This window comes from Crocodylus porosus, unplaced genomic scaffold, assembly GCF_001723895.1.
Source record: "Crocodylus porosus isolate Cpor-Errol unplaced genomic scaffold, CroPor_comp1, whole genome shotgun sequence".
Lineage (NCBI taxonomy): Eukaryota > Metazoa > Chordata > Crocodylia > Crocodylidae > Crocodylus > Crocodylus porosus.
The window spans coordinates 17494590-17521845 of NW_017728912.1; the positions used below are offsets into that span (position 1 = coordinate 17494590).

Sequence of the window (27256 nt, forward strand, 5' to 3'; positions counted from 1 at the left end):
TTCTATGTTCAGGGTATGAGATCAGATCAGAGTATGAACCCCAAATTCCATTTTTAGCCTCTATGCCAGTCACTTTGCAGAACATTTTTGTACTTTTTTACAAAGAGGCAAAACATTACACCACAGGGTTTTTTTTTTCCAGGGAGGGAAGGAAATAAAATGCAGAGTAGATTTCCCAATACGTCCTATACATGTAGGCTGAGAATTAGTTTCCTGTTGTATTAGAAAAACGCGGTAACAGCTTATTAAAGTACGAATCAGCAGTCTTCCATGAAGAACTGAAGTTTAAAAAAATGCTGTTATACCTCAAATAATTGCAAGTTATAAATGCCATGCACTAGAACTGGCTGTTTTGAGGGATTGTCAGGAAAGACAAGGAACAACATACAGAACGGACTAGCACATAGGACAGCTGGCTGTCTTAAATTATGTGGCTTATCAAAGAGGAAGCTTACTTTTGGAATATACTGAGAAACTGCCATCTACTCACTGAATCTATCACGAATTATTAACAAAGACATATGTTCCTATCAAAATTTATAAAAAGGAGAGTATTCTAATGCAAGAACGCTGGATGTGATGCTCAGTACTGTTTGCTACCAAAATGTGAAAGACTAGATAACACTAGAGAAGGAGTCCTCAGTAATCACTGATCACTGTAACCGATTCAGAGCATAGGACTTTTAAAAGCACAAAGGAAAAAAAAACAAACAAGCCACAACAAGCAAATGACCTGAAGTTTCAATTATGCTCACAGAAATAGATTAAAAAGTAATCTAGAGATTATTTACAGAACCAGGTCTCCCACGTATGGGCAGGGTGTTCTCTTTGTAATTCTCTCATATTTTTGTCGGCAAGCATTTTAAATTATAATATGAAGACTGTACTCAAATGTCCTAAAATTTTGAAAACAATATAGATGCTTAAGATACCAAGAATGTAAAATTCTAGGAAATTTCTCTGATTTCAGAATTATGGCCAGTAAGTTGACAAGTAAGACAGAAGGCCACAGTTGCCCTCTATTTCACAAGTTTGAGGGGTTTGACTGAGCAGCCTTCATCGGTAAATTTAATTTTGCCATTATAATTTGTACCCTTTTTCAGAACTAAATATTTTTATACCAACCATGTCAAATTTGTCCTTTGCTCACAGTGTTTGAAAAACAATGATTAATTGTGCAATCTGCAATCTGCTCTACTAGCATGACAATAATTAACATTACTGTTTGTTAGCAATATAGAAATGTTTTTTTCTTATTCCAGCGAAAAAGGAGAGGCAGAAATTTCTGGCCTCTGAATCTTATTTTCAAGTTTAAAACCCACAGTAGCCAAGGAAAACAAAAATAAAAGCTTTCATTTTAATATGATTTCAAATATCAACAGGTTAGACTACAGCAAAAATGGCATTAAAATGTTTTAGTTGAATGTTATACAAAAGTTTTTTCACTAGTTAAATAATACCTACCTACAACACTACAATCACTTGTATTCAGTGCAGGAACAGATTTATTTTTTACTGTTTTGGGGAAAATCCCAGGTTTTCTTGGTGCCTTCTCTGGTGGATTATTCAAAAACTGAAAACATTGAAAAAATTGTAAAATAATGTTTAAAAAACTGTTTATTTCCAATGGAATAATCCACCCCTCCAATTATATTACCACTATACCTATCAAGAGAGAGATGGTCTGGAAAAATCCATCAAAGGATCACCTTTTCTTTTTAGTCATTAGTCTAGGCAGGGAGTACTCAGCCCCACAGGCTAGATGGGGGACATGGCCAGGCCACAGCTGAATCAGACCCTGGCGCTCTATGTCACTTCTGCCCACTGGGATCGGATTTCAGGGGCCCCACGATGCCCTGGCCTTGTCCCACATGTGAGGATTGAGCTCCCGGGGCCTCATACTGACTCCACCCAGCCTCACACACTGGGACTGGGCCCCTCAGTTCTCTTTTACTGCTATCAAAATAGGCCTGCATTCAAAAGAAGTAAAAGAAGTGTCCAACAAAAACTGAGTGGAAGGAATATCCAGTTTTGTCTGTACTTAATTCAACTGAATGAATACATTTTGCATTTTATGAAAATAAGTCACTGCTTCTTGCTTCCTCCCCATCTAACTTGCTGCTTTCCTTTCTGCTTCTTGCACTATCTGCTGCTTTATTTTGTCTCTCTTCTGCTCCCCAATCTGTTGCATGCCACCTCCAGGCCCAGCGTGTCACTTCTGACAGGTTGCCCTCCCACCCCCAAAAACTATTGCCATTTGTACCAATGAAGAATGCTTTCCATGAAACTGAATGGCCAATATGCCGATAGACACCACCCTCTACCTCAATAGCCTTGTCTGCTTGCTCTTTTGTTTCGAATTCAACAAATGCAAATCCTTTTGGGTCTCCAGTGGACTTATAACGTGGAATACTGACATACACTACATTGCCACATTTTCCAAACACTCGCTCTATCCAACTGTGGTTGACATTTTTGGGAAGCAATTCCTAAAAAACAAAAGCAAAAAAGAAACTGTTTTGCAGTCATAAATTAACCTCTAATTGGGTAGTAGTAGTTTTTAATATTTATGAAGAAATTAAACATTACCATCAGTATAGCATAGGCACAGTGTACATTTAATATACATGTTAATTACCTGCTTTCAGTGATAGCTACCAAGACCTAAATCTTTGCAATTCCAAGCCTAAAGACCCTTGAGGTAATCCAGAGTTTCACTGTCTTAAGGCAATCGGTCAACAGCATAGAAGTCTAAGACTCCTGATAACTCATTCAGTAGACTAAAAGTGAATGAGCACTAACAAAAAAACCGTGGTAAATAAAATCTGAGCCTTATTAATTTGTAAAACTTTGTGATAAGCACTGGTATGGTAACTGATCAGCTGCAGAGGTGATCTACTGTTAGATGTTAACCAGTCACCTGGGTGATGGATTTGGATTGGGAATATTAATCTTCAAATTCTGCAAATTTGTAGACAGCCTGTTTCAGTTCCTACCAGGTTCCTTTTTCACCCAATGATAATGAAATCTAATATTAGTATTAGATTAGTATTAGATTCCACTGATACCTCCCCTCAAAGATAAGATGGCAAGTTTAATAATATCTGAAGAGTTTTGGAAGAAGCAAATCTTAGAACTGCATTACAGAATTATGGCACATGATTCTTAACGAAAGCCCAGAAAGCAGTATGAGCTGTTCAACAAAGCCTAATGATGCAAGCAACCCAAGTTATTTACTGATCTGTAAAGGCTACAGTGCTTTAAACACGTCAATACCTCTGTTGTGATTATGAGGTTTCTCCCATAAGGTAATATTTGTCTCACAAAAATCTGTTGATTTGAAGGAAAAAAAAATCAGCTTCCAATAGCTTCAAATTATGTTCTATATTTTGGTATTAACCATAAAACCTTTGTAAAGATGCAGAGATCCCTAGAGCTGGTTCCAGTTTCACAAGGGTTTTTTTTTTTTTGCTTTGGAAAGTCTCTCAAGATTACAGCTCCACAGAAGAAGCATTAGTGTAGAACATCTTTTTTTAATGCAGGCAATGCACAAAAACACTAGTGATTATTCTACTATTATTCACTATTGATTATACTAGTATCCATTCTATAGCACCAGTGACATGCACTACTACAGCACCAGGGGCAGGGAAATATTATTTTAACATCTGCTATATAACTAAACTGTAAATACTTCCAGATTATCTGCAAAATTCATCTGGTTCCTCATTGTCTGATCAAGCTGTTATCATTCTATAGCTTCGTCAAAAATCAGAAACTTAGTAAGCCTTTATCTGCACTGATGTAACTCCACTCATGATATTAACTAGAGAAGCTGAAATTTAGCCAATATGTATCATGTTCTCCAATACAGACACCCCTTTTGTATGCTAAAACAGATTTCTTTCTTTTGCTAACATTAGTTTATAGAAGTTCGATTACCAAGTGACATCTGATGTGCTTTTGTATCTTATGCCACTGCTCTCCTTCTGCTGTTAAACTGAATTATACCAGAATATGCAGTTTATAAATTTTTGTATTTTCTCTGACCAAAACTGCTGTGATCTCAAAATGAGAACTTTTATTTTAGCTCCACTAAAATGTCTCTTAGAATTCTAGAAAGATGTAAATTCAAAATTAGTCTCCACAGAAGTTAATCATATAGGACAAGAAATAATGGTCACAAACTGATCGAAGATCGCTTTAGGCTAGACATAAGGAAAAACTTTACAAGTTGAGTGCCCAGGGCTTGCCCCAGAGGTGGTACAGTAATTCACCCTGGTGATCTTCAAAAAGTCTCTCGATGCCCACCTTGCTGGGGTCATTTGATCCCAGTAGTCTTTTCCTGCCCAAGTGCAGGGGGGCTGGACCCGATGATCTGTAAGGTCCCTTTCAGTCCCTAACAACTATGAAACTAAGATAACCTTAGACACAGGGCAGTTGCAACAGATGCAGTCTTACCACATATACAGTGCGACTATCCACGTCTTTTGGTTGCTCACCCAATGGCTGGCGTCTTCTAATTCTTGTTCCTTCTAAATCCAACTACAAGCAAAAAAGTAAAAGTATGAAAATATATTTTACAGTATTATCTTCCACTCCTCCCATAGAAAAGTTGATGAAAAAGATAAAAAAAATGAAAGACTCACTTACTTCTACAACTGATGAACTTTTAACTGCTCTGGCTATCAACTTTCCATCAGTAGTCAATTTTTTCATTTTGTTGAAAGAAATAAGAAGTGAAATATCTACATCTGAAAAAAGGTGAAGTAGTTAAAACAGAGCAAGTTAAAAAGAAAAAGATATCAATACTACTTATAAGGTCTAAAATACCATTGAGGGCACTAGAACTATTTCCATGAGTATATGCTATAAGATCCTATCTGTGGTTTGTAGCCATTCTGGGTGTCAACAGGGATTTATAAAAGAATCATGTTGTCAAAATTCACCTAGAAATTAGACTCAAATTTTAATTATGTCTAACTTCTTTTTGTATTCATTTCTCTCCAAAGGATTTTTGATTCACCCCCTTATGTCCCCACTAGTAACTGTGTCTAAAATGAAAGAAAGAAAAACCCTTTGCCAGTCTGGTTTTATGATGCAAAACCTTTGCATTTAAAACAAGCCTTCCTTCAAGCACTTAATTAGTGTTTGACACAATCTTCCCATCACAAAAGATGTCTTTACTCCCTTTAGTTAGCAGTAATGAGTCATGCTGCTAGAAATTTGACAAACTGTTGCAATACTTGTCCTGGTAAAAACTGACCAGCTGCTTTTCTCCCACCCTTTTAATTTTAACACCCCCAAAAAGAGGTAGGAATGTGACTTTCTAGAGGACAGCTTTAAATATAATTTCACGTAGCTCTAGTACATTCACATGACATTCTATCCTGTGAAGAAGGATCTCTGCAACACCTTTCCAAAATATCAGAGAACTTTTGAATTTGTACTAATATCCCAAAATGAGGATATCACATACACAATACAGCTGGAATACCTAATTATGTACTCTTTGAGAAGTCCAATCCAAAATTTGGGACAGTTTAAAAAAAAAAAGAAAAATCTGTAAGGTCAAGTAATAACTACATTCTTCAAAAATATTCAACACGTTTACATCATTATAATGTAGATATTAAATCACTCCCTGATACTAAGGGCTCATTATTTACTAAAAAGTTAGTGCTATTTATTATGCTATGTACCATAAATATATTGCAAATAAAATATGTAATAAAGTTGTATTAAAGTACGATCTGCCCTCTAGACATTGAGATATAGTTTTATAAATATGCATGAAATCTTATTCCCTTGTTCCCAAAGTGAAACAAACTACAAATAAAAATCATAAAGAAGAAATAATGGAAGTCTTAATAGTCCCTCTTCCTACGCTCAGCCGCTTGCCTGTAGGTCAGATCTAGACCCTGGTGCCACGTCATTTTGAATTGGGCAGAGTCAGTGTGGTTTTGTTCAGTTCTTTGTGGTTGTTTTTTTTAATTTCTTTTGTTTTTTGTTAAGGTTTTTTCTTCTATTGCATGCTAGCAAAGTGACAGCTCTTATTATCCCTGTCAGATATACTATAAATGAAAGACTAATGAGAAGATATTGTGCTCTTACACTTTTACTGGTTTTAAAAAACAAAAAGAAATTAACAAAACCATAAGAACGGCATATATTCACCCATGAAGATGCTCCAAAGGTACTATCATAATTGGCAGAAAAGGGAAAGAAAACAGATCTCTCACAAACCTAGCCTCCAGTTGTTTATTAAGACTTGGTGCATGGGCCTGCTTTTTGACACACACACATACACGCATGCACGCACGCACACTTATAGTGCCACCAGCAGTAGAGGTTAGGGCTGAAAGCCGAATTTATTAAAGCAAACTTACATCCATCTCTAGATTTTTCTATTTGCTCTCGGAGGAATTTGTCTTTGTGAAGATTGACATCTCCAAACCAGAAATCCACTTGTTTTGCTATATCTGACAGCACCTGTTTAACTCTTGACCTCTTCTTTTTTTCCCGTTCTTTTTTCTGTTCAGTGCTTTCCTCTTCCGCAGGTTTGCCTCTTGCAGTTTCTGTCTCCATGCCTGTCATTCTGTCATCTGAAAGTTATATCGAACTTGGTCAAAAACAGGGGTAGGTAACACTACTGTGCACTTTTGTTGCACCCATCAAATAATTCTAAGAGCTTTTATGAACATTAATATTAGCTTCCCCATCTTTCCTGTGACATTCACAGACAATAACAATACTTGCCAAGAGACACAAAGATGGCAAGTACTTTGCACCAGGACACACAGCAGCCGAGAACTCGTAGCTCCCAAACCTGTCCTCTAACCACAAAAGTATTTTGCTACAGGTATTTCTACAATTATTTTAACTGTTTCATTTTTCAAATGTTATTAATATTTTACTATTTTATACCTTTTAATGAGGTACTCCCACACGCTGCCAAAAAACAGTTTTTGAATCACACTTTATGAATAGTCACAAGATTCATAGTGGCATTTAGTTTATGAGCCATCATGCAAGCAATATTGTCAGGAAGCAATCACTTAAATGACAGAGATTTAAAATTCTTTGAGGATGATGATAGATGTCTTAATAATTACAATTATACTTTAAAGGAAACACTTTGGAAAGGGTCTACTAGTTCACCTAAAATTAAATGAGCAACGAGCAAGATTTGGCAGGTCTGAAAGACAGGCTTAAGGTGACATCCTCTTTTGCCAAGGTCTCCCAACATAGTACAAAGAGAATTTAAACAATAATGTGCTGTACTTCAGAACTAGCCCTTCTACACTGACAAGAGACAGGAAGCGTTGCACACATCTCTAGGTAGACTACATACCACAGGTCAAATCCTAAGTACTAGATGCTGCTTTTTGCTCCACTGATTTCATAAAAGAGGTTATGCTTTTTTGTACTGAGATTCTAGCTGCATGAGTCTCTGGTCTGATGCCAAAACGTAAGAGTAATTTAGTAATTCTTAGGAAGCAATGCAACTTGAAGCAGCATGTGTATAGCTGGGGGCATTCACGGAAAAAACTAACAATGGCTCTTGTTTAAACGGTTAAAACATCTAGGAAACAGTCCTGTCAATTGTTACAGCACCAAAGAAAGCAAAAATTCCCAGCCTCCCACTCAGAGGTTCTGAGCATAATACAATGCATTTTTATGACAGTGTTAACCTTTTGTCAAAGATTTAGAGCCCCACACTTTGGGGCTCAATGATGAATACTCTTGCTAATCTGTATACATACACTATTTGAAGAACTTAGTATTTTCCTTTTTCTTAAATTATTTAGGACCTGATTAAGTTAGGTCGTGAAAAAGAGGGATCTCAACACCTCATACTTTGATTAAATAGAAGCAGAGAAAATAGAGCAAGTTCCATGGGCTGATGTAATCACAATGCCAAACAATGTCTCTTTAGACATTAACATACTGTATATTGTTTAAACTCCAAATACTTTGGCCACTTTTCCTCTACACCCCAACCTGGAAAAAAAAAGTCACCAGTTGTTCATAGTACTTTACTTCCAATGAGCTAGTTCCTAATAATAGCTTGGAAAAAGTAGGAAGTGCCTGAAAATGAAATTATCACAAAGATTTAAGTATTTAAGGTAGTAGCTATCACCATATAAAAGGCTTCTCATCTCTTTGCCAATGGCCAATGCTGCGAAACAATATACAAGGAAATGGTGGTGATGGTGAGAACCATCAGAGGAAGCCCCATCTATAGAACAGGATGACAAAAATGGAAATGTTCTTCAGATTATTGTGTTAATCAGGCTCCTCAAGCAGGATTCCAGTTTCCCTCCCTGCTGTGAGCTGACCATTCAAGATGCTTAAAGGTCAACAAGTTGTCAATTAAGTTGAAGGTATGTGAGGTAACACTCTCCCCAGGAAGGCAGAAGTTCAACATGGGTTCAAGTCCCAGAGCAAGACAGTTACTTAAACCAATACAAGTAAAGGAATACTGAATTTAGGCAAAATCCTTTAGAAGTACTGTTTTTCAAATACAAGATACCTCTCATGGCTTTCTAAAGATTAAAGATTACAAGCCAACACTTTAATTAAGATACAGAGGTAAGATAGGTGCACGCTGAACAAAGTTCCTATTTCTTAAAAACATCATTTTTACTATCCAATTCCCTGTAAGCTACTACTTAAAATATAATAGCAGCTGAGCTCATCTGGTCTTAACCATTGCTACATTATCAGGCTGGAACTTATTTGTCACAGTTATTAAACACACCCTGCGATTCCAAACTTAAGTCTATGAAAACTCTTCTAGGAAGCTGGGAGCATTAAAAAAGGCCCAGGTTATGATTGGCAAAAATTCAAGGGCAGAACACTCTTACACTTCCTTAGGATTTAGGCAGAATTTGGTCTGTGGTTTCCTTCTTCCTATAAGGGAATGAAAGAATGCAAGTGTAAAGTCAAGTAAATTAGAAATATAACTGGCAGATTACTTCTTTCCATGTGCCACCTCAGCTCCACTGGCTAATGGGGCAGAAGTTGCAAGGTAAGACAAGGAGAGGAGGAATGGCTCTGAAGATGCTGCTCCCCCTTCTGTCCCACTTGCTGACATACAGGTTGTCAAGGCAGAACATTAAGCAATTTTGAAAGAGCTGGGTCACAAACAGGCATTGCACTTGTAATGGTGGTGGTAGAGGGGAAGGTGGAAGGAGATAAAGACTTTCTGTGTTCCCTTTGAGCCAGCCAGTCATTACTTGGCCTCAACTTAGATCAGTGTCTACATATTGAATATTCTATAGCTATTTTGTAACCTAGCACAATACCCACACTCAGAACAACCTTAAAAGAATGAAAAAAATGTCTTGGAAAGAAAGCTTTTAAAGCCTTATATTAAAATCTAGCATATTAAAATCTAGCACATTTTACACAGGTAACGTCTATTACAGGAAGTACCTTCTAACGTCAGCTCAGTTTCCAGCTGAGATGCACATAACTTTAGTAAATTAAACAACAGAAACAAAAAATGGAGAATCATGGTTATGTGCCAAATAATGTGATTCTTGGACAAAACTTACACTGACTTCAGTGGGCTTTTACCTTTGGAAGAATTACATTTCCCAATGATTATGTAGGGCACAGACAAAACACCACTGTCCAAGTCTGCTGACAAGCTCGTATTCCAGAAGTTATCCCTACTGGAGTACCTTTCAACAGGCATTCTTTTCCTTGGCTGATTTTATATGTTCCTCCAGATGCCCAACAGCATGCCATGCCTTCCATGGCAGATGGTCTGGCTTTTTTCCTAATATACTCCCAAATAACTCCTCCTCCTTTTCTGGATATTTTGGAGACCAGGGTTGCTGAACTCCGTGACAAAATTCACTGCAAGGGATCTAAACCATTTACTTAGATGACTGTCCATTAGCTTGGTTAATATACAACTTTCATATGTCTTAAGAAGGAAATAGGCAGGTAAGGTTCTTTGAGTAGATGCGATATCTTTTATTAGACCAACTGAGTAGTTGGAAAAAAGTTCTTAGCAAGCTTTTGGGTGCAATCACTCTTTTTAGACCAATACAGCTACAACCAAAAACCCCTTAAGAAAGAAATAACATTTTAATTTGTAGTTTAATCTTTAAAAGTTTGGTCTTTAAAAATCTGTATCTTAAACTTATAAACATAACTGTTTGCTTGTATTGATTTATGGCCTTATTTGCCTCTGACATCAACACTGGCTCACACATTATGGCTAGGGTTTATCAATTAACTTGCTATTTTTAAATTTCCTTATCTCCTAAAGTAATATTTAAGTTGAGGCAGAATAAGGTTATTTTGATTTTTTCCACTACCTCATTGACCCTATCTTTTTTTTCGCAATGCTGAACATTCTTTTAGTCATAGAATCAGAGCGAAGTGGGGCTGGAAGGGACCTCCAGTGGTCCTCTAGTCCAGCATTTCTCAACCTATATGAGTCACAAGAATATATGAATAGGTCACGAAAAAAAACTTTAAAAAATGGACTCTCCATTAAAGGAGAAAAACTTGGGAAACCATGGCTTCTCCCTTATAGGTTGTCAGAGTTCCAGCCTGCAAGAGGCTGCTTGGGGCCCCCCATCCTCCATTTCCACACTCCCCTTGCCCCACACACTGGGGGGGCTTGGGGGCAGCAGGCCAGGAGCAAGGGACACTGGGCCAGGACCAGACATCAATGTTTACAAATGGGTCCTGACACAAAAAAGGTTTAGAACCACTGATCTAGTCCAACTCCCTGCCTTAGGCAGGATCACCCCTATCCAAAACATCCCATGTAGCCATAATCTAAACTTTACATAAGACTAGCCTCAACCCTGATACAACATAAACCTGTACCTAACCTGCCACAGGTAAAGCAGATTTTGACAGTATATTTTTATAAACACGTACATTTGTATTTTTTAAGATGATTTAAGAGAGCTTTAGTACTTTGGATTCATGTTGAACTCATGAATGCAAAAATGTTCCAAAGGCTATTAAGGAAAATTGTAACAAAAGCTCCATTTTAACGAACATAAACAGATGAGATGAGCGACAGCTTAAATGTAACTACTACTCACAAAATAAAATTTCATTTTATTTTATTTGGTTCTCACATATGCACACATACATAGCATTTCATACCAAAAGCAGAAGTAAATTTAACTTTGAGAGGCTGTGTTCAAGTACTTGAAATTGTAGCCTAGCACAGTTAGCAAGTTTAAGTTATGCTGATGTCTGTACGACCTGATCTTAAATTTCAGCCTCCTGTTTCTTCAGTTTGTCTCCCTAAACAGACCTCCCCAAAGAGAAAGCGTAGGCCTCCCTGATAGTTTAAAAAAGCAAACAGAAAATAATTTTTGGCAGGGGCAAAGGACTTCTAGATTTTGTTTCATAAAGAACAGTAACCTCAGATGCATAAGAAAGAAAAAATAAAGAAAGAACAAAACAAATAGTCTCTGCAGTTCAAGGTGTTAATTACTCAGCGTTTCTTGCCCTGTGAACGGTTTGTTGTGTATTAATCCATATTTTTTTGTTCAGGACTGTAATGAGGGCCACCCATTTGAACATTAATGAGTTTAGGTAATCAGTTTAGTGATATATAATGATTAATTTTTAAAAGCCTAGGGACAGCATATCACTTAGTGATCATGATCCTTCAACAGTACAGGACAGCTTGCCATTTCAGCCCATGTACTGTTGTCCTCTCCGATTTCCATTCCACTTCTGCCTCGAAACAGCACCTCCGAAAGGGTGATGTTCAAGGGAGTGGGAAGAGAGAATGGGAGCAAATGTCAAATGTCAGCTATGAACCTGCCACCTCAATGTGAGAACACACTTATTTCCAAGAGCACACTGAAGTCAACTCCTGTTGCAACTGGGTAGTTTCCTAGGTAGTATCTGATCTAGGGGGCTGGACTACATGACCTACTGAGGTCCCTTCCAACCCTAATTTTCTGATTCTATGATGGGAGGAGCTTCAAAAAAGTAGGCAGATATAGCACAGACTTTCTTGGACTAACTTATAGGTTGGCTAAGGGGAGGAGATTCACAACTGTGAGCTGGGCCCTGCCAGGCGATAAAGTTAGGAACAGACAGTCCTGAACGGGTACCACGGGGCCAGAGGGGAGGAGTGGTACTACAGGAAGGCAGAAGAGGATGGGAAAGAAATGGCAGACTATCTGGTGGAGAGGGGCCTGGCACAGACTTTTTCAGGGGCAGGCCCTCTGAGGGCAGTGGGTGGGGGGTTCGGGTATGGAGATGGGTGTATGGGCGCATGGTATGAATTGTGTAACATGTTCTTAGTGTGATTTGACCTGCCAAGTGAACCACAGGGGCCGCTTGGTAGTATTGAAGGTAGATAGCTATAGATAGATCAACCTATAGATTTTGTTTTTTTGCCAGAAAAACACAACCAACCAAACGGTGTGTGCATGCTCATGTGTATACACATCTTGCCCCTGTAGGACACTAGGCTAATGGTGTCAGGGTCAGCTGAGGAGGGTCTGGCATCTTCCCACTAACAAATAAGAGACAGCTGCATGTAAGCAGGAACACCAAGCCTCCTCCAACCCACAGCACGACAGCCAAGGCAAAGCGGGGCCTCGGGTGTGGACCACATGTTGGAGAGGGCCGCTAACGCATGCGCGGACATCGCCCTTGCACACGACCCAACTGGCGCAGGACCGCACAACAGTCAGGACGCGGCGACACGCGGAGTTCGCGCGCAAGTGCTGTAGGCCCCGCCCCCTCCCCCATGACGGGCAGCTGACGTCACAGCATTCCCCTTCCAAGCGCCGCGGTAGTTCTCGCCCGCTCTTCCACCCCTCCCCCCCCAGCGACACTGACCTGCAGGCGCCGACCGCTCGGGACTTCTGGCAGCGTCACGCGGGCACCCCGCGGCCACAACCCCCCGCGCCTCCTCCAGCGCTCCGCCGTTCCGCCCCCCCCCGTTACGTCACAACCAACGCGACGCTCGGGTCTCAGAGAGGAAGCCCCGGGGCCAGGCCAATCAGCGAGGGGCGCGCTCGTGACGTCTTACGCGCGCGCCGGTTGCCAGGGTCGGTCAAGGAAGCGGTTTGGTTCTGTCACCCTCTTTTCCGTCAGGCGAAGCGCGGGCAGGCGGGGGCCTTCTGAGCCGGCGCAGGGAAATAACGTCATCGGCAGCTAGCGCGGGAAAGCTTTCAAAGTGGAAAGAATCTGGCGGCCACCTGGTCTCTCCGTGAGGTGGGCACGCGCCTTCCCTCCCCTGCTCCTACGTCACTGCCTGGGGGCGGGAGATGGGGGTCGGTTGGGGCTGGCTTGGCTCGCTGGGGCCGGTGCCGGAGCGGAGCGGAGCCGGTCTCGATTCCGCGTCCCGTCCCCGCCTGGTTCCCTGAGCGCAGCGTTGCCACATCTTAAATGTGGAATTACTCGCATTGGAAGCTCAGAATGATGGTGTTTGTTTGTTGAAATGCGATCGTACCCTGAAAAATATGCAAATAACCCATCTCTTTAAATTTACGTTGCTCACTAATCGCCAGTGCGTGAGTGAGACCTGGGTCAGAGTTGAAGCATTTTTTAATTTCAAGGCAAGCAGGCAAAAGAAAGCGCTGACAGCAAACCTAGAAGTTGGCCTTTTGTGGGCTAAGATGAAGCAGGGGCCTTTCTTGAGCCTGCAGGTAGGATGCCTGCCAGTGGATTTGGGAGTGTCTAAAGTCCCAGGATGAGAGCCTGGGACCACGTCCTGCTTGCACTGTTGATATGGTTTTTGGAATGATTGAGTTCTGCTCACTAGTATGATGTGGAACTGATCTGGTTGATTTGACCTGGAACATGAAATGTATTAATAATAATAAAAAAACAAAGCCCCCAAAGTTGGGTATGACCCCCCCTTGACTCAGGGCTGTCACTCCCAACTTTCACAATGTGGCACAGCCGCAGCAGTTCATCGTGGTGGGTGGGTGGGAGAGACAGCTACTCAGCGTGCTTCATCATGCCCTGTCCCACATGGTACTGTGCAGCCCTGGCAACGCAACAACCAGCACCCGGTCCAACAGGAAGGCTGGGGGCAGGTGTGAGAGGGATGGATATGGGTGGGGGATAGGGAGGTGTTGGAGAAATCTGCATGCTGTCTGGCCCAGGAAGGTCCTGGCTGTGGCAGAGTGGAGTGGTGTGCAGCGCTCCCTCCTCAGGCTTCCAGCAGCAGCTAGCAGCCTGGATAGGATATTTGGCATCTCCCTGGCTCCCTCTCCCCTTTCCTTCCCTCTCCTCCCAGGCCTCAACAGCTCACCAAAACTTCATACCTGGCCTTCCAGCCCAAACAATTGCCCACCTCAGCTTTAAATGATGTGAAAGAGAGAGGCTGTCAAACAATCCTTGTAATAAGAGGAGTGATGGGGAAACAGACTTATTTTGATCTTTCATAACCTGTTAGCATTAGAAGAACTTTGAAGTGGTACTGATCCTTTCAGGATTATCAGATTCTGTAGGAGTTAGTCCCAGTCCGAAAAAAAAGATGAAAGTTGATTCTTTTTTCTTTGGTTTCCCCTTTAATTTCTTTCTTCCTTTGTTGTTGAAAATATTTCAAGGTAGTTTGTGAAAATTAAGTGATGTTCTATCATTAAATATTAAAACAACAAGAATAGCCAGTTTGATGTCATTTACAATTTAACAACTGCAGTTATGTTCTTTCAATTGTCAATGAGCCAAGGGAAAACGAAGTCGCCCCTATTATTCAAGCTGCCTTAAATTTGTTTCCATTGAGTTTGAATGACTGCTTCTATAATTCCCAGTGTTGTTCTAGTTCCATTTTGTTATTAAAGAGGCCGTAAAAAAAATCGAAAACTACTCTTCTCTTCAGTAGCATCTTTATGTAAATGGATTTATTTAATGCTGGAAGTCCAGAATGCTCTTCTAGCACTAGCACAAAAATGATGATAAGTGTAGAACCTGCCTTTTCTGTGGAACTAGCATTTACACAATTTGAAACATGATTTTTCTATACAGCTGAACCAAAACTGATAGCGAAAAATATGGGAAACGTGAGAGCCCTCTGGTGGTAAGGTGTAGAATTTGAGCATTTGAAGATTTTTTTTCTCTCTTTTTTTGCTTAAAAAAATAATGAAACCAGTTGCAGTTTGAGACTCATTGCCACAAATCTCTCATTTCTAATACCATAAATCAGTTGTATATGACCAGAAACTGTTTTACAACTATGACATTTATTTTTACAATGTTGAATCAGTTTGGATCCCTGGAACAGAATGACAGATTTTAGCCACAGCATTGCAGATGCTTAGGGTGTGTGTAGATGTGCGGGGACACTGCCTCAATGTGCTGTAATTATAGTGCGTTGGAGCAGGCTCGTTTAATCGAGTCTGCTGGTGCGTACTGATTGGTTTCACCCATGAACCACAGTTTGATAACTGCTGGTATGGTGCTTCAAAAATTTAAAATATAGTATCTGTATTATCCATCCAACTATATTTCTAATAGACTGGCTATCATGTATTTTCCTATAATTTCTACAGCTGTTCAATATTTCTTGGCTTTTCATATTCCTTTTCTTACGTGTGATTACTTTTAAATACTTTTTCCTTCATTCATATTGATGTCTGTAGAGGCAGCCGGAGATTGTAAGTAGTTTGGGAGCATGTGCCAGTACTAGCTATTTTCCTGTGGTCAATTTTCATCATAGTGCCAGTAGCTAACAAAACTGACAATAGTTCCAATGAAAGTCAAACCCTTTGAACATAAACACAGATCATTATATTTTTATAAAATGTTGTTCTTCGTTGACTGGCTTACATCGGAGGGGGCGGGGGAGGTTTCAGCAGTTTAAATTTTAATGGGCCAACTTGTTACATGTAAAAACAAACAAACAAAAAAGGATTTTTCAGACAGTGGGCATTCTACATTTTCTGAAAATCATACCTTTTGAGGTAACTTAAGTTCTGATTGCCAGTGTTCATGAAGATGTTATGTTAATACGATGAAGCTTTTAATTTTCAAAGTACTTTGTAAAAATTAATGGGTATATTTTCAGAGGTATCAACTGAGTTAAAATGAATGGTGCCTTGCACCTCTGCATTATTGGATTATTTGCTGATGTCTACTAAAAATATATTTGTTTTCTAGATAGTATGAGGGAGTGAATAGTTTTAATGTAGACCTTTGAGGAAACAAAGCCATCCAAAGCAATGACTTGTCAAGAGTTTACTGTAAGTGTTTTTTTAACAATATATAACATTCAGTTAAATATTTCTTGTGTTTGTGCAACCACTGTAAATTATCATTTCAGTAATTATTACAATTTTATTCAAAAGGTCTTATACACTCATCAGAAGACCAAGAAATCAAAAGTATGGCAAGATGGGGTTTTGAAGACCAGCATTGGAGGAAATAAGGTGAAGAGTTCAAGTTTAATACAGTATGATCTATTCTCTGAGTCTACCAAATCCACTCTGCTCTTTGAAATGCAGTGATTTGATTGTTTAACATTTCATTATGTTTCAATGCAGGTAACCTTATTTGATGACAAAGGACAATGTTTGGAGAGCATATTTGTCAGAACTCAGGTATATTTTTAACTAAAAACTAGTCTGTGTTGGGACCACTTTTCATCTTTGCACAGTCTAAATTTCCTTGTCCAGCTATTTTGTCTAATATATTCTGATTTTATCAGTTGTTACAAATACAGGATTTTAAATGGTCAGATATAGCATATTTTTGATCTAACAAAGTGTAAAGCATTATAGTAGTAGATTTTCACTACAGTGGATAATGTCTAATAAATGTGCTTTTTGTGGATAGCAAGTATCATTGTACTGTATAGTGCAGGAGTGGCCAACCTGCAAAACTGGCAGAGGCAGCCTCTTTGTGTGGCTTGCAGGAGATTGGGCAGGAGACAGGAAGTGGCAGATAAGGCAGGAAGCAGAAAGAAAAGCAAATGAGGCAGGGGGTACAAGGCAGGAAGCATAACAGCAAATAAGGCAGGGAAAAGGGATTGGAAAGGCACTTGGAGAGGGTGCAGGGCTATTTTGTGGTATGCTTTCCAAAAAGGTTGCCCCCCGCACTGATACAGCAAGTATATTTTTTTTAATTGCATGTGATTGTGCAATTGCATAAGCTTGGGACATTCAATAAATGTATACTGATTACTTTCCATCACTCCTTTAAATAAAGTCAATCTAGATGCACTCACTGATTCTTGGGAGCAATATCAGCTGTAAGGTAGGTGAGTGGTGCTTTTTAGACTCAAGGTACCTCATGAAAAAGGCCAGCTCTTCACTTTCATTCATTTTTTAACTACGGAAAAATAGTACAGTAGTACTTCTGTTCCAAAGAAGTCAGGAAGACCAGAACAGGACAGGATGTTTTTGACGCTGTGGATTCCTGTTGGAAATCTCTGGGTTTACCATCTGAATCACGTGTAGGTTTTTGCACACCTAACATGAGGTGTGCACCCTGGTTGAGAGTCACTGACCTAGACTGTTGTGTGCTTGAATTTGCTCTGTATGGTCCTTTCTTATACTCAAGCTCCTTCAAGCATGGAGCTGTCATTTGGTACGCTTCAGTTATGCAGACTAAAATTGATAGATATATATAAATAAATGATATAAGGAGCTGGGTACCTGAGAACTTTGTTCTTTTTGTAATGCTTCTATTTGGTAATGTACACAATCTCTGGCTATTTTAAATTACATTAATTTAACATACTAAGTGCTAATTGTTGTTTTCACATTTAGTCTAATCCAGTTATTTATAAGAGTTATATTTTGAATTAACATTTATTTTTTGGACATGTTAATATTTTAAAAGGAAAATTCTCTATGTATTAATATGTTTTGCAAGATGAAGAGAATGTCAGTGTTTCAGGTACCTCAAGTTTTTCTTTTCTTTCTCCTTTAGGTGAAACCTGGAGATGATTTAGAAGGTGATCAGTATTTGATCACAGTTGAAGCAGAAAAAGCTACTGAAAACAATTGTACCTATCCACCAAAGAAAATAGAAGCTTCTGCATCAAACAGAAATGGCGTGAAACCATCTAATCTACCTCTGCTACACCTACCTGTTGGCTTGAAAAGGAAATTTACAGTATGTCTTTGTTTTATATGTTATATCTAAAAATCTTATGCCATTTAAAACCTTACTGGAACCTCTCTTAATCTGTGGTGTCGTGAAAACCTGTTGTGAACAGCTGAATTTTATGTTCTCAACAGTGTGTGCCTTATCACCTGAATGTGGATGTCCTAAAACTATATTGAACCTTTTGTCTCATGTATTGCTCTCTGCTTACACAGTCTGTGAGACTGTTCTGACTTTGAGTGAGATTTATTGGGCTTCTGCTTCACTGGAGTGAGTTCAAGTGAGGTGCATGTATATGGATAGAAGCATATAAAAAGTCATGTGCAAATCTCTAAAACAAAACATTAAAAAATTATGCTGTATAAACCTATGACTTATTAAACTCTCATTGGATTTGCTGTTATAACCAAATATGATTTTAAAGTTTTTATTCATACTGTAGTAAGTACTCCTTCAACTAAGCATCATGAAATATAATTTTATGTATATATTCATTTATAAGTTTATATCTATAGATTATGATATTTTTATATCTATAGAGTCTAAATATATAATATTTCATGATGCTTATTTGAAGGAGCACTTTCTTATTACAGTATGACTAAAAAGTCTTAAAAAACTCTTAATGGAAGTTTCAGCATATATTTGGGTTATTGAAAATAAAATAATGCGTAGGATGTAGGATAAATTAACAGTTGTGATGCCCAGTACACACCCAAAGCAACTGGTTGAACCTACCCTATTTACATGAATCCAAAATTACTTTGAATTTAAGGCAGCCTCCCAATTATTAGATTTTTATTCAGGGAAAATTATACATTTGTTATAATTTTCCATGTATAGAATCTGATTATATGTAGATCATTTAAAAATTTTTCCCTCCTACATCTGCAGTTTGGAAAGCAGTGGTGGGTAGGCAGGTAGTCTCCCTCATCCCCCCTGTGCCTGCCCTCCTGTCACTTGTCCACCCCTTGGTGCCAGCCCCTTCCTGTCATCTGCTTCCCCCTGTAGCTGTTTCCCTTATGTGATGGCTCTGTTCCTAGTCCAGCTGACAACAATGGTGACAGCTCTAGCTCCAAGTCCTGTTCAGGGCTGGAGGCAGAGCTAGAGCTGCAGCAGCTTCCTTACTGCTGCATGGTTTCTCTGGTGCTCCCCCACTCTGCTGCTGTGAGCTGCAGCTATCAGCAGTGCTGCTGCCTGGCCAGGCTGGAGTGGCTCATTCAGCATGGGAGGAGGCACCATGACAAGAGGATTATGGTGGAGACTGCGCAGTTGGGGGTGGTGGAGAGGGTGGAGCTTCAACAACTGCCCACCCCACCTGTATCTGAATCTAAGACGAGGCTTTTTTTCCTCCCCAAAGTTAAGTGGGGAAAAAACTCATCCTGAATTTGAGTAAATACAGTATGTAAACAAATCAATCAGTATTTACTCCTTGTGTGTGTGTTTCAGCAGTTTCTTGCCACGCAAATACACTTGAATGCTTATCTTTGTTACCCTTTTTTCTCAAAGGGTCTCAAAATATTTCATGATTGGAATAAATATAATCTATGTGCTGTAAAATGTATGGGCCCAACAAGATGGATTTATAACATATTTGATACTAAATACACTTATATCCTTCTGCTTTTTCAGGCATGAGAACCAGAATGATCATGCCACTGAGTGCTACATTTTCATGGTGTGGTAGATTTTTGTGTTTAACAGCATTATGGTTGGTGGAGCTGGAAATTATAAAAGCCCAGTCATTTTCCATTAACCATGTGAAATAGTTGTGGGAGGTTTGGTGAGAACATGCAGCATGATATACTGTAGGTTAGTTTTTATCTTTTGAAACGTGTTAATAAAAAGGATTAATTTTAAAACTTTCTCTTAGGGCTTCAAAGGGCCACGTCAAGTTGAAAAGAGAGTGGCAACAGTGGAAGAGAGTGTATCACCAGCAACCTCTTCATCTAAGTGGTGCCAGTCTCCTTTTTCTTCTAAGTTGTATGTCACCTCTCCTTTATTTTCTGCTATTTGCAAGAAACAATCAGGAAGCAGTTTGCCTGAAAACTCTAACAGTGTTGTTTGCGCAAGTAGTGCTAGAGAAGACGTTTTCATCTCCTCTCTGGTTTCCTCTCCGTATACTAACAGTTACAAAGAAGATATACAAAATAGAAACCATTGTCACCCTATTGCAGGTTCTGTACTTACGAAGCAAGAACCTTCAGTTACTGGATGTCTGAAAGCAGCCTGTGAGACAGTTGGTGTGGAAGTCTCTCAGAACATCAGGAGCAAAGCGCAAATAATAGCACTTCTGAAATCCAAGCCAACGCAACAATGCAGGGAGCAAAAAGCTGAAGACATAAAGGACATTTCTAGATGTCAGCCTTCTGAAAGAAGAGGTATTTTATGTAAACAGAACAGTACATTTGTACCTGAAGGTGCAAACAACACTGACATAGGAAGCACTAAAGATACAGAGCACCAATATCATGCAGAAATCACTGAGACTAATACAAGCCGATGGGATGTTTATATGCTGCCAAGTTCAGGTGGCCAATCTTATGATGGAGTTGTCATGGGAAAGAAATATGACCAAGAGACAAATGATGCAAGTCTGACTTTACAAGCCCCTTGCCACCCAAAGGCGTTGCAGTTCTTTACGACCTCTGTGCAGCCAGTTGGACAAGAGTTAAAGTACAGTTGCATGGAACTAATGGATGATGGAGAGCATGATAATGGGGAATGTAAACTAACTTCTGAAGCATCTACAGTCTGTAGAAGTGATGGGGCAGCTAAGCTATTGGCCATTAATGGATGTATTGGCAAAGACCAGCCAAGCAGTACTGTATTATCTGAATCCAACATAAATAAAAAGAACAACCTTAAATGTGCCTCATCTTCAGAGGCTGTTTATTATGCAAGGAATGCAGATGAGTTTGTTACCTTTGAAACAAATATTCCCAAATCCAGTGAAAACTCAGAGACTGACAGTGTTAAAGAGCCAGAGGGCTTTCTTGCTCAGCCACAAATTAACTCTCAATCAAGAATAAATGTAGACAGTGTAGCTGGTGACTCTGGGGTGCCTGTGTGTGTAACATGCGCTGGTCCTAAAGCTGTACATGAGGACTTGCCTGAATGTGGCAAGCTTAGTGATCTGCCTGAACAGTTTTTGGAGGTTAACTTCAATCTGTTAGAAACTTTTGATTTCAGTAACACTGAAGATAAAGAGCTATGCGAAGGGAATGTGCTTTCACAATGTTCAGCTGGTTCGACAGAGGGAGCTGTGACACAAAAGGAGATGAGAGTTCATGGGCAGTGTGAAGTAATGACACTCAGTTATCAAGAAAAAGATGTCAAACAATTGACATTTCTGGGAGGGACAGATGAAAATTTTACCCCAGAGTGTCTGCCATTACAGGCTTGTGTTAAGACCTCTGAAGGTTGTGACCGAATTGAGAGAGATGCTGCAGCTCCTTCTCAGATTGAAGTAAGGTGTTCAGATGCTGATACTGTTGTAGAAGATGCAAATAGAAGCACATTAAATATTGAAACTGCAATCAGTAAGAACCTTGATTTCTACCCAGCATGTACCATTAATGACATGTCTTTAGTGAATAACAAGCATACTGATCTAGTGCAAAGCGGAGTGAATAATTACGAATGTGATGATAATAGCAACAAATTTGAGAAAAATAAAATTGTTTCATATATTCCTTCTGCTTTAAAGACTTCTATTGACAAAAATTCTAAAAAAGATACTATAGAGCTTGGAAGTGCAAATTCCCAGGGTAGTTGCTTAGAATATTTCAGTGATTCTCCTGGTGGTGATATTAATTCAGAAAGTCCTTTGGTAACCTTCCCTCTAATGACTGGCTGTTCTGATGGTTCGTGCCATGATGCAGGGAAATACCATGCTGCATTTACTACTCAGATTTTCAAACGTGATACTTTAGCAAAAATCCAGCAGTCTTCAGAGGAAGGGGAGATGGATGAAACTGAATTTGAAAATGTGTCAACCATCATGAATTCCATCCAGGAACCAAGGGAAGATGAAAGAATGAGAACTGATTGCATGAAATACTTGGCTTGTGATGAAAATTCCTCTGGTCTTCCTGATCTACCGAATGACATCAGCCTTCTAAGGTCTTTGACTGAGCATAGCACAGCATTAGAAAGCTTACACAGTATGGAGAAATGTAATAGCTTGCTGTATCAAAGAGAGACTTCTAAATATAAATGTGAGCCCACTGGAAAATTTGAAGGTTAGGTTAACTTCCAAACTTCCATTATATATTGGATTCTGAATTATTGTTGATGGCTTTCTATACTGATGTTTATCTAGTTCTTATTTTTCCTGTGGGGGGAAAAAATGATTTTTATAAAAAGTTAGGACATTCTGGTTAACAAACAAATATTTTTAGGAGTTATGTCATATATATTAAACTTTTTTCCTATGAGTACCCATGATATAGCTAGATGTTTTCCTGAAACTGCCAGTCATAATGCCAGAGTGTTAACATTCACAATTAAAAAATCTGACTGTTAATTGTAACTTACAAACTGATTTTGCCCTATTGAGAACAACTTGGGTTTTTTAGTGTACTTTACTTGGTGTCAGATTTAATCCTTAAGAAATAAGAAATGAATTAGGGCTAAGTAGGATTGACATTTGTTTGACAAGGTCTGGATAAAATATAGCTTTAATAATAAAGACTATAGCTAAATACTGTGTTATTGTCTGAGAACTGAGGTAAACTCTTCTTCCTTCTAACATGGTAGAGTATTGGAACAACTAGAGAATAGAAGAACTGAAAAATAGTGGAAAAATAGTAACTTGATACGTGAAACTATATATAGAAGAGATGTAATTTATTGTCAGTACAAATCATATGTGTAACAGTAATTGATTACAGCAAATAGCTTTAGAAGGTCTCATTTTTAAGGCCTTTACTTTTGATTTTGAACAATTGGGGATTGTACCCTCTATCATTTGAATGTCTCTGACAAGCATTTGACTTTTAAACATGGCTATTAAGCATTGAAATTTGACAACAAATAGCTTTTGTCAAAGCAGACCATTAAAATCATTGAAAAGAAATTGAAACTGACCTTTGATTATGAGCCAGATCCTGTCTGTGGTTATACCTGTGAATTGGACAGAATTTAGCTCTGTATGAGGTGGACAGCTTAACATGCCAAGAACAAACTCTAAACATAAGAGTTTTGTAAATATGGTGGTATTCTTTCCTTACTGAAATTTAAAATAAATAGAATTATTTTTCTTCATGCACTTCTCATGATGTTGTATATAAAACAAAGATTAAGAAAACAACCAAAATAATTATAAATAGCTAATTTAATAGAAAATATTTAAAGGAGCTGCTCTTGAAATTATTTTAGCATTTAAGGCACTAAGCCACTTGCGGGACTGGATGAATGAATTCAGTTACTGGAAAATATAACCAGAGAAGCAAATGGTTGAGCCAGCTAAAAAGATTTATTTGTTGCATATTAAATTAGGGTTGGAATTTTTTAGCTATGATGGTCCAGGAGCATGTGAGAGAAAAAAATCTTTCCCTTGCATATTAAGTTCTTATTTTAGATTTCCCATTCTAGCAGTATGTTTAATAATATGATTGCTCTTCGGTGAACTAGAGATGTTAATTTGGAAAATATTAGCATTGGTATCAGTGGCTTAGCAATCTGAAATACGAGTTAATTCTTTTTCAAATGTAAGTCATAACATGCCAGCAAAGGAAGAAATTGCTCATATTTACTAATTTAGTGAATATCAAGCTTTCCATGTCAACGACATGTATGAATACTGACCTTGATGAGCTTAGGTTAGTTTTAAGTCACTTACAAAGACATTGCTAAGTATAGTTCTAAGACCCTTTCCAGTGTTTCTTTGTTTTATTTAATACGAGAGGTAGTGATACGTCAGTCCAATGTCAGATCAGCACCAATGTAACGAAAATTGACAGTAGTGGAAATCAGCCTAATGCTCATAGTTGCAGTGCAGCATGTAGGTGGTGAGGAGCACAGGTGGGCAGGTTGGTAAGTCTGCTGTGGTGGAAGGGGCTAGGGGAGGGAATGGGAACGGGCAGTGGGGCAGATCAAGGCCCCTGCGGGGGGGGGAGGGAGTGGGGCTGAGGCTGAGACTGGGACAGGTGCTGCCCAGCCGGGGCGGGGCAAGGAATGGAGCCGCAGCTCATCCAGGGGTATGGGGCTGGGTGGGAGGGAGGGCACCTCCCACCGCTGCGTGTACCATGGGAGGGCATGCAGGGCATGTTCCCCTGGATCTGATTGTGGTGGTGCTGGCTGCCACTGCAGGCTGGGCCCGGGGCTGCACTGGGCTCTTCCCGGCAGGGGGTGGACCAGGCTGTACTTGGGGCAGGTGGGTGGCGGTGCTGGGAGGAGGGGCTGGGGGGAGCTACAGCAAATCTTAGGGTGGTTTCAGCCCCCTATAGCTTCCTTCCCAGTGCTGCCAGCCCACCCTGAGTACAGCCCAGCCCCTGCTATGAAGAGTCTGCCCTGCACAGATCTGGGGGCACACATACCCCATGCCTCCTGGGGTGTGCACAGCATCATGAGCTGCACCCCCCTGGGATGAGCTGCAGCTGTGTCCCATGCCTTGCCCCACACCAGCTGGGTAGTGCCTGCCCCAGCCCCACTCCCTTCCTTACTACAGTGGCCTTGATCTGCCTTCCCCCTCTCCTTCCACCACAACAGACTTGCCAGCTGGACACCTCTCTTTAAGCTGCCAGACTGCATATTGGAAATTAGATACGGCCAATACGCTGATACGCCTCCTTTAAAATCAGCTATCGGTATCGGCCCCAAAAATCTCTATTGGTGCACCCCTAGTAGAAACAGATGTGGCCAATTGAAGAGGACCAGCTGTGCCAGGATATATCCACTTCGGTGGATGAAATGCTTGTTGTTCTGCAGGATCAAGCCCTTACTGCTCCTTGGAGTGACCAGGGCTCAGTCATGCAGGGTAACACTCAGGGTATATTTCTACAAATGTTGGGGAGGGAACCCATGCAGGTGCTCCAGGGCCTTCAGGGTCCCAATCCTGCCTGCCCTAGGAATGGGAATTCTTGGGACATGCAAGGTTAGGCCCTTGAAGCCCTGGGAGAGCTTGCCCTTGGTACCTGGAGAACATGGGTGGCTCTGGGTTTTCTGTCTTCCTACTTTAAAAGAATCAGGTGTCTGTTTCAAAATAGTAGTATGTCATGCTCACAGATTTTGGCATTTAAGGTGCTACAAGGAGCATGGACTTCTTGTTTGCCTGGCCTTTGTGCCTCCATACACATGTTTATGGTGGCACAGAGGCAACCCCTGTTTACAACCTTACTCTAACAAGATTAACTACCTCTCTCTGTTTAAAATAAGAACAACTAAATAAGGATAAATGCTTTGACATTGGCTTAGTTCCAGAATGCTGGGGTCTTTTGGCTAATTTTCTTTCTTTTCCTCATGCGGGACATTCATTTATGTGCTTTGCTAGCATTACTGAAATTGTTTTATGGCCTAATCTTTCAAAAGACTTAGACTTCTGCTTAACTTTACCTGTATGAGTTATTTTGTTCATTGGGCCAAAAAAAATTACTGGTTGAGAGTCTGTGGTTACTGAATAGCATGGGAAACTTTTTAAAACAAATGTTGCTACAATGAAATTGCAGTAGCTCCAAAGGACTCCTGAAAATGGGCAAAAGATGACAAAAAAATGTATCAACCTCTTCTGTGGTGATACATGTCATGAAAACTTTTTATACCCATATTACTTGCATAAGTGTGTGCAGTAAGTTGTGTATTAAATATTTAATGTAATTTTTTATGTATGTAGCTAACTGAAAAAATGGGCCCAAACACCTACTCCTACTCAAGGGAATAGTTCTGTTGATTTCAAGGGAACAGCTACTCACATAAGGGCTGCAAGATCAGTTTCTATATAATAAGACTTTTTATGTTTTGAATTAAAATTGTAACTAAAACTTGGTCTTTTTTCATTCTTTGTAGCTAGGAAACAGTTTGCAGAAGTGTCTTGTTCAGGAGATATGCAAACATCTTGTTTGTACTTTGATTCTTCTAACCAGAGGGTAATTCATTTTCATGTGTGTAATCATACTTTTAAAATAAGCTTGCAGAATTCTCCTTGAATTCAAATTATGGTTTGTGTTACAGTAGTGGTTGCGTTGGGAGTCATTTAGGAATATTAACCTGAAATACATATTTACATACTTGAACATAAAACATAGTTGACTTGTGGCTCTTGTGATATGAATGAGGCTAAGAGTATCATAAACTATCATAGAACAGAATATTTAGTTACACTATAAAATGAAGGCAAGGATATAAACCTTTATGTTTAAAAGCCTGAATCTACCACTAAGAAGTTTAGATTTATTAAAAAAAAAAAAAAAAAAAATTTCCTTTGAGAAAGTTATTCCATAATTGTTTCTTATGGGGTTTCTTACATCTCTGTCTGGAGCATCTAGTATTGATATTCTAGGAAGTCTTAAAGGGATTAAGTTCTTCTCTTTATCATAGTTCTAATTGTAATTTTAAATTCTGAATAATTTAAGTGTGAAATATATATTGCATATTTTTTAACCTTGTCAAGAACTTGATACTTGAAAAGCTAGTAAAATATTTATTCCTTGGTAAGATTGTACAAGTCTAAGATTTTCAGAATTTTATTTGCAAAGGTGCCATCGCTTTTTCATGGAAACCACTATGTCATCCAATATTGGTATTAGATAAGCCATATTAAACCTTTACAGTCACTTATTTAACATACAAGAGTGGCTGAAAAACATGTTCTTTTTAGCATATTTATTGTATGCCTCTTTATAAGTCTTTAAGGACCATTAATATACATGTTTGACAGTGCACTTGAATATTCTTCATGAGATCAGTTGGATGACTTGTTTGCTTCATTTTACACATGTGAGGACTAAAGCTGAAGTATGGAACAGCTTCAGTAACGATATAATTTTACTGCTTAAATCATTATCACCTAAGAAAACAATGTGACAATAGCGTTCTGTCATATGACTCCTGTTTTCAGCACACCTTTTACATTTGTACTATTAAAAATAAAATATTGTTCCATCATTATGCTGACTGACTGAAGACTGAAATGCAGTCCTCGTTCATATGCCTGTTTTTGTTGCTCGTCTTGTTTTCTTTGCTGAAG

At 39.3% G+C, this 27256-nt stretch overlaps 2 protein-coding genes across 6 annotated transcripts in view; one reads left to right on the forward strand and one right to left on the reverse strand.

Moving 5' to 3' along the window:
- Positions 1 to 12936, reverse strand: part of LARP7 (La ribonucleoprotein domain family member 7) — a 33075-nt gene extending 20139 nt beyond the window's left edge. Inside the window, exons 1-7 of one of the 2 annotated variants that reach the window (XM_019534091.1) lie at positions 12850 to 12930; positions 8871 to 8916; positions 6390 to 6605; positions 4654 to 4754; positions 4462 to 4545; positions 2325 to 2489; positions 1465 to 1573 (exon numbers count right to left, since the gene is read on the reverse strand). In XM_019534091.1, coding sequence (XP_019389636.1) covers positions 1465 to 1573; positions 2325 to 2489; positions 4462 to 4545; positions 4654 to 4754; positions 6390 to 6597 — 667 coding nt within the window. In that variant the 5' untranslated portion in view covers positions 6598 to 6605; positions 8871 to 8916; positions 12850 to 12930. Of the gene's footprint in view, positions 1 to 1464; positions 1574 to 2324; positions 2490 to 4461; positions 4546 to 4653; positions 4755 to 6389; positions 6606 to 8870; positions 8917 to 12849 lie in introns of both variants that reach the window. The other variant, XM_019534092.1, reaches the window with a different exon arrangement.
- A 127-nt stretch (positions 12937 to 13063) lies between these two features.
- ZGRF1 (zinc finger GRF-type containing 1) overlaps positions 13064 to 27256 on the forward strand; it is a 49597-nt gene continuing 35404 nt past the window's right edge. For 2 of the 4 annotated variants that reach the window (XM_019534085.1, XM_019534088.1), the window contains exons 1-7: positions 13064 to 13227; positions 16120 to 16202; positions 16308 to 16388; positions 16503 to 16559; positions 17893 to 18078; positions 19943 to 22313; positions 26077 to 26156. In XM_019534085.1, the coding sequence (XP_019389630.1) occupies positions 16182 to 16202; positions 16308 to 16388; positions 16503 to 16559; positions 17893 to 18078; positions 19943 to 22313; positions 26077 to 26156 (2796 nt within the window). In that variant the 5' untranslated portion in view covers positions 13064 to 13227; positions 16120 to 16181. Of the gene's footprint in view, positions 13228 to 14588; positions 15041 to 15843; positions 16203 to 16307; positions 16389 to 16502; positions 16560 to 17892; positions 18079 to 19942; positions 22314 to 26076; positions 26157 to 27256 lie in introns of those variants that run through there. The other 2 variants (XM_019534086.1, XM_019534087.1) reach the window with 2 other exon arrangements.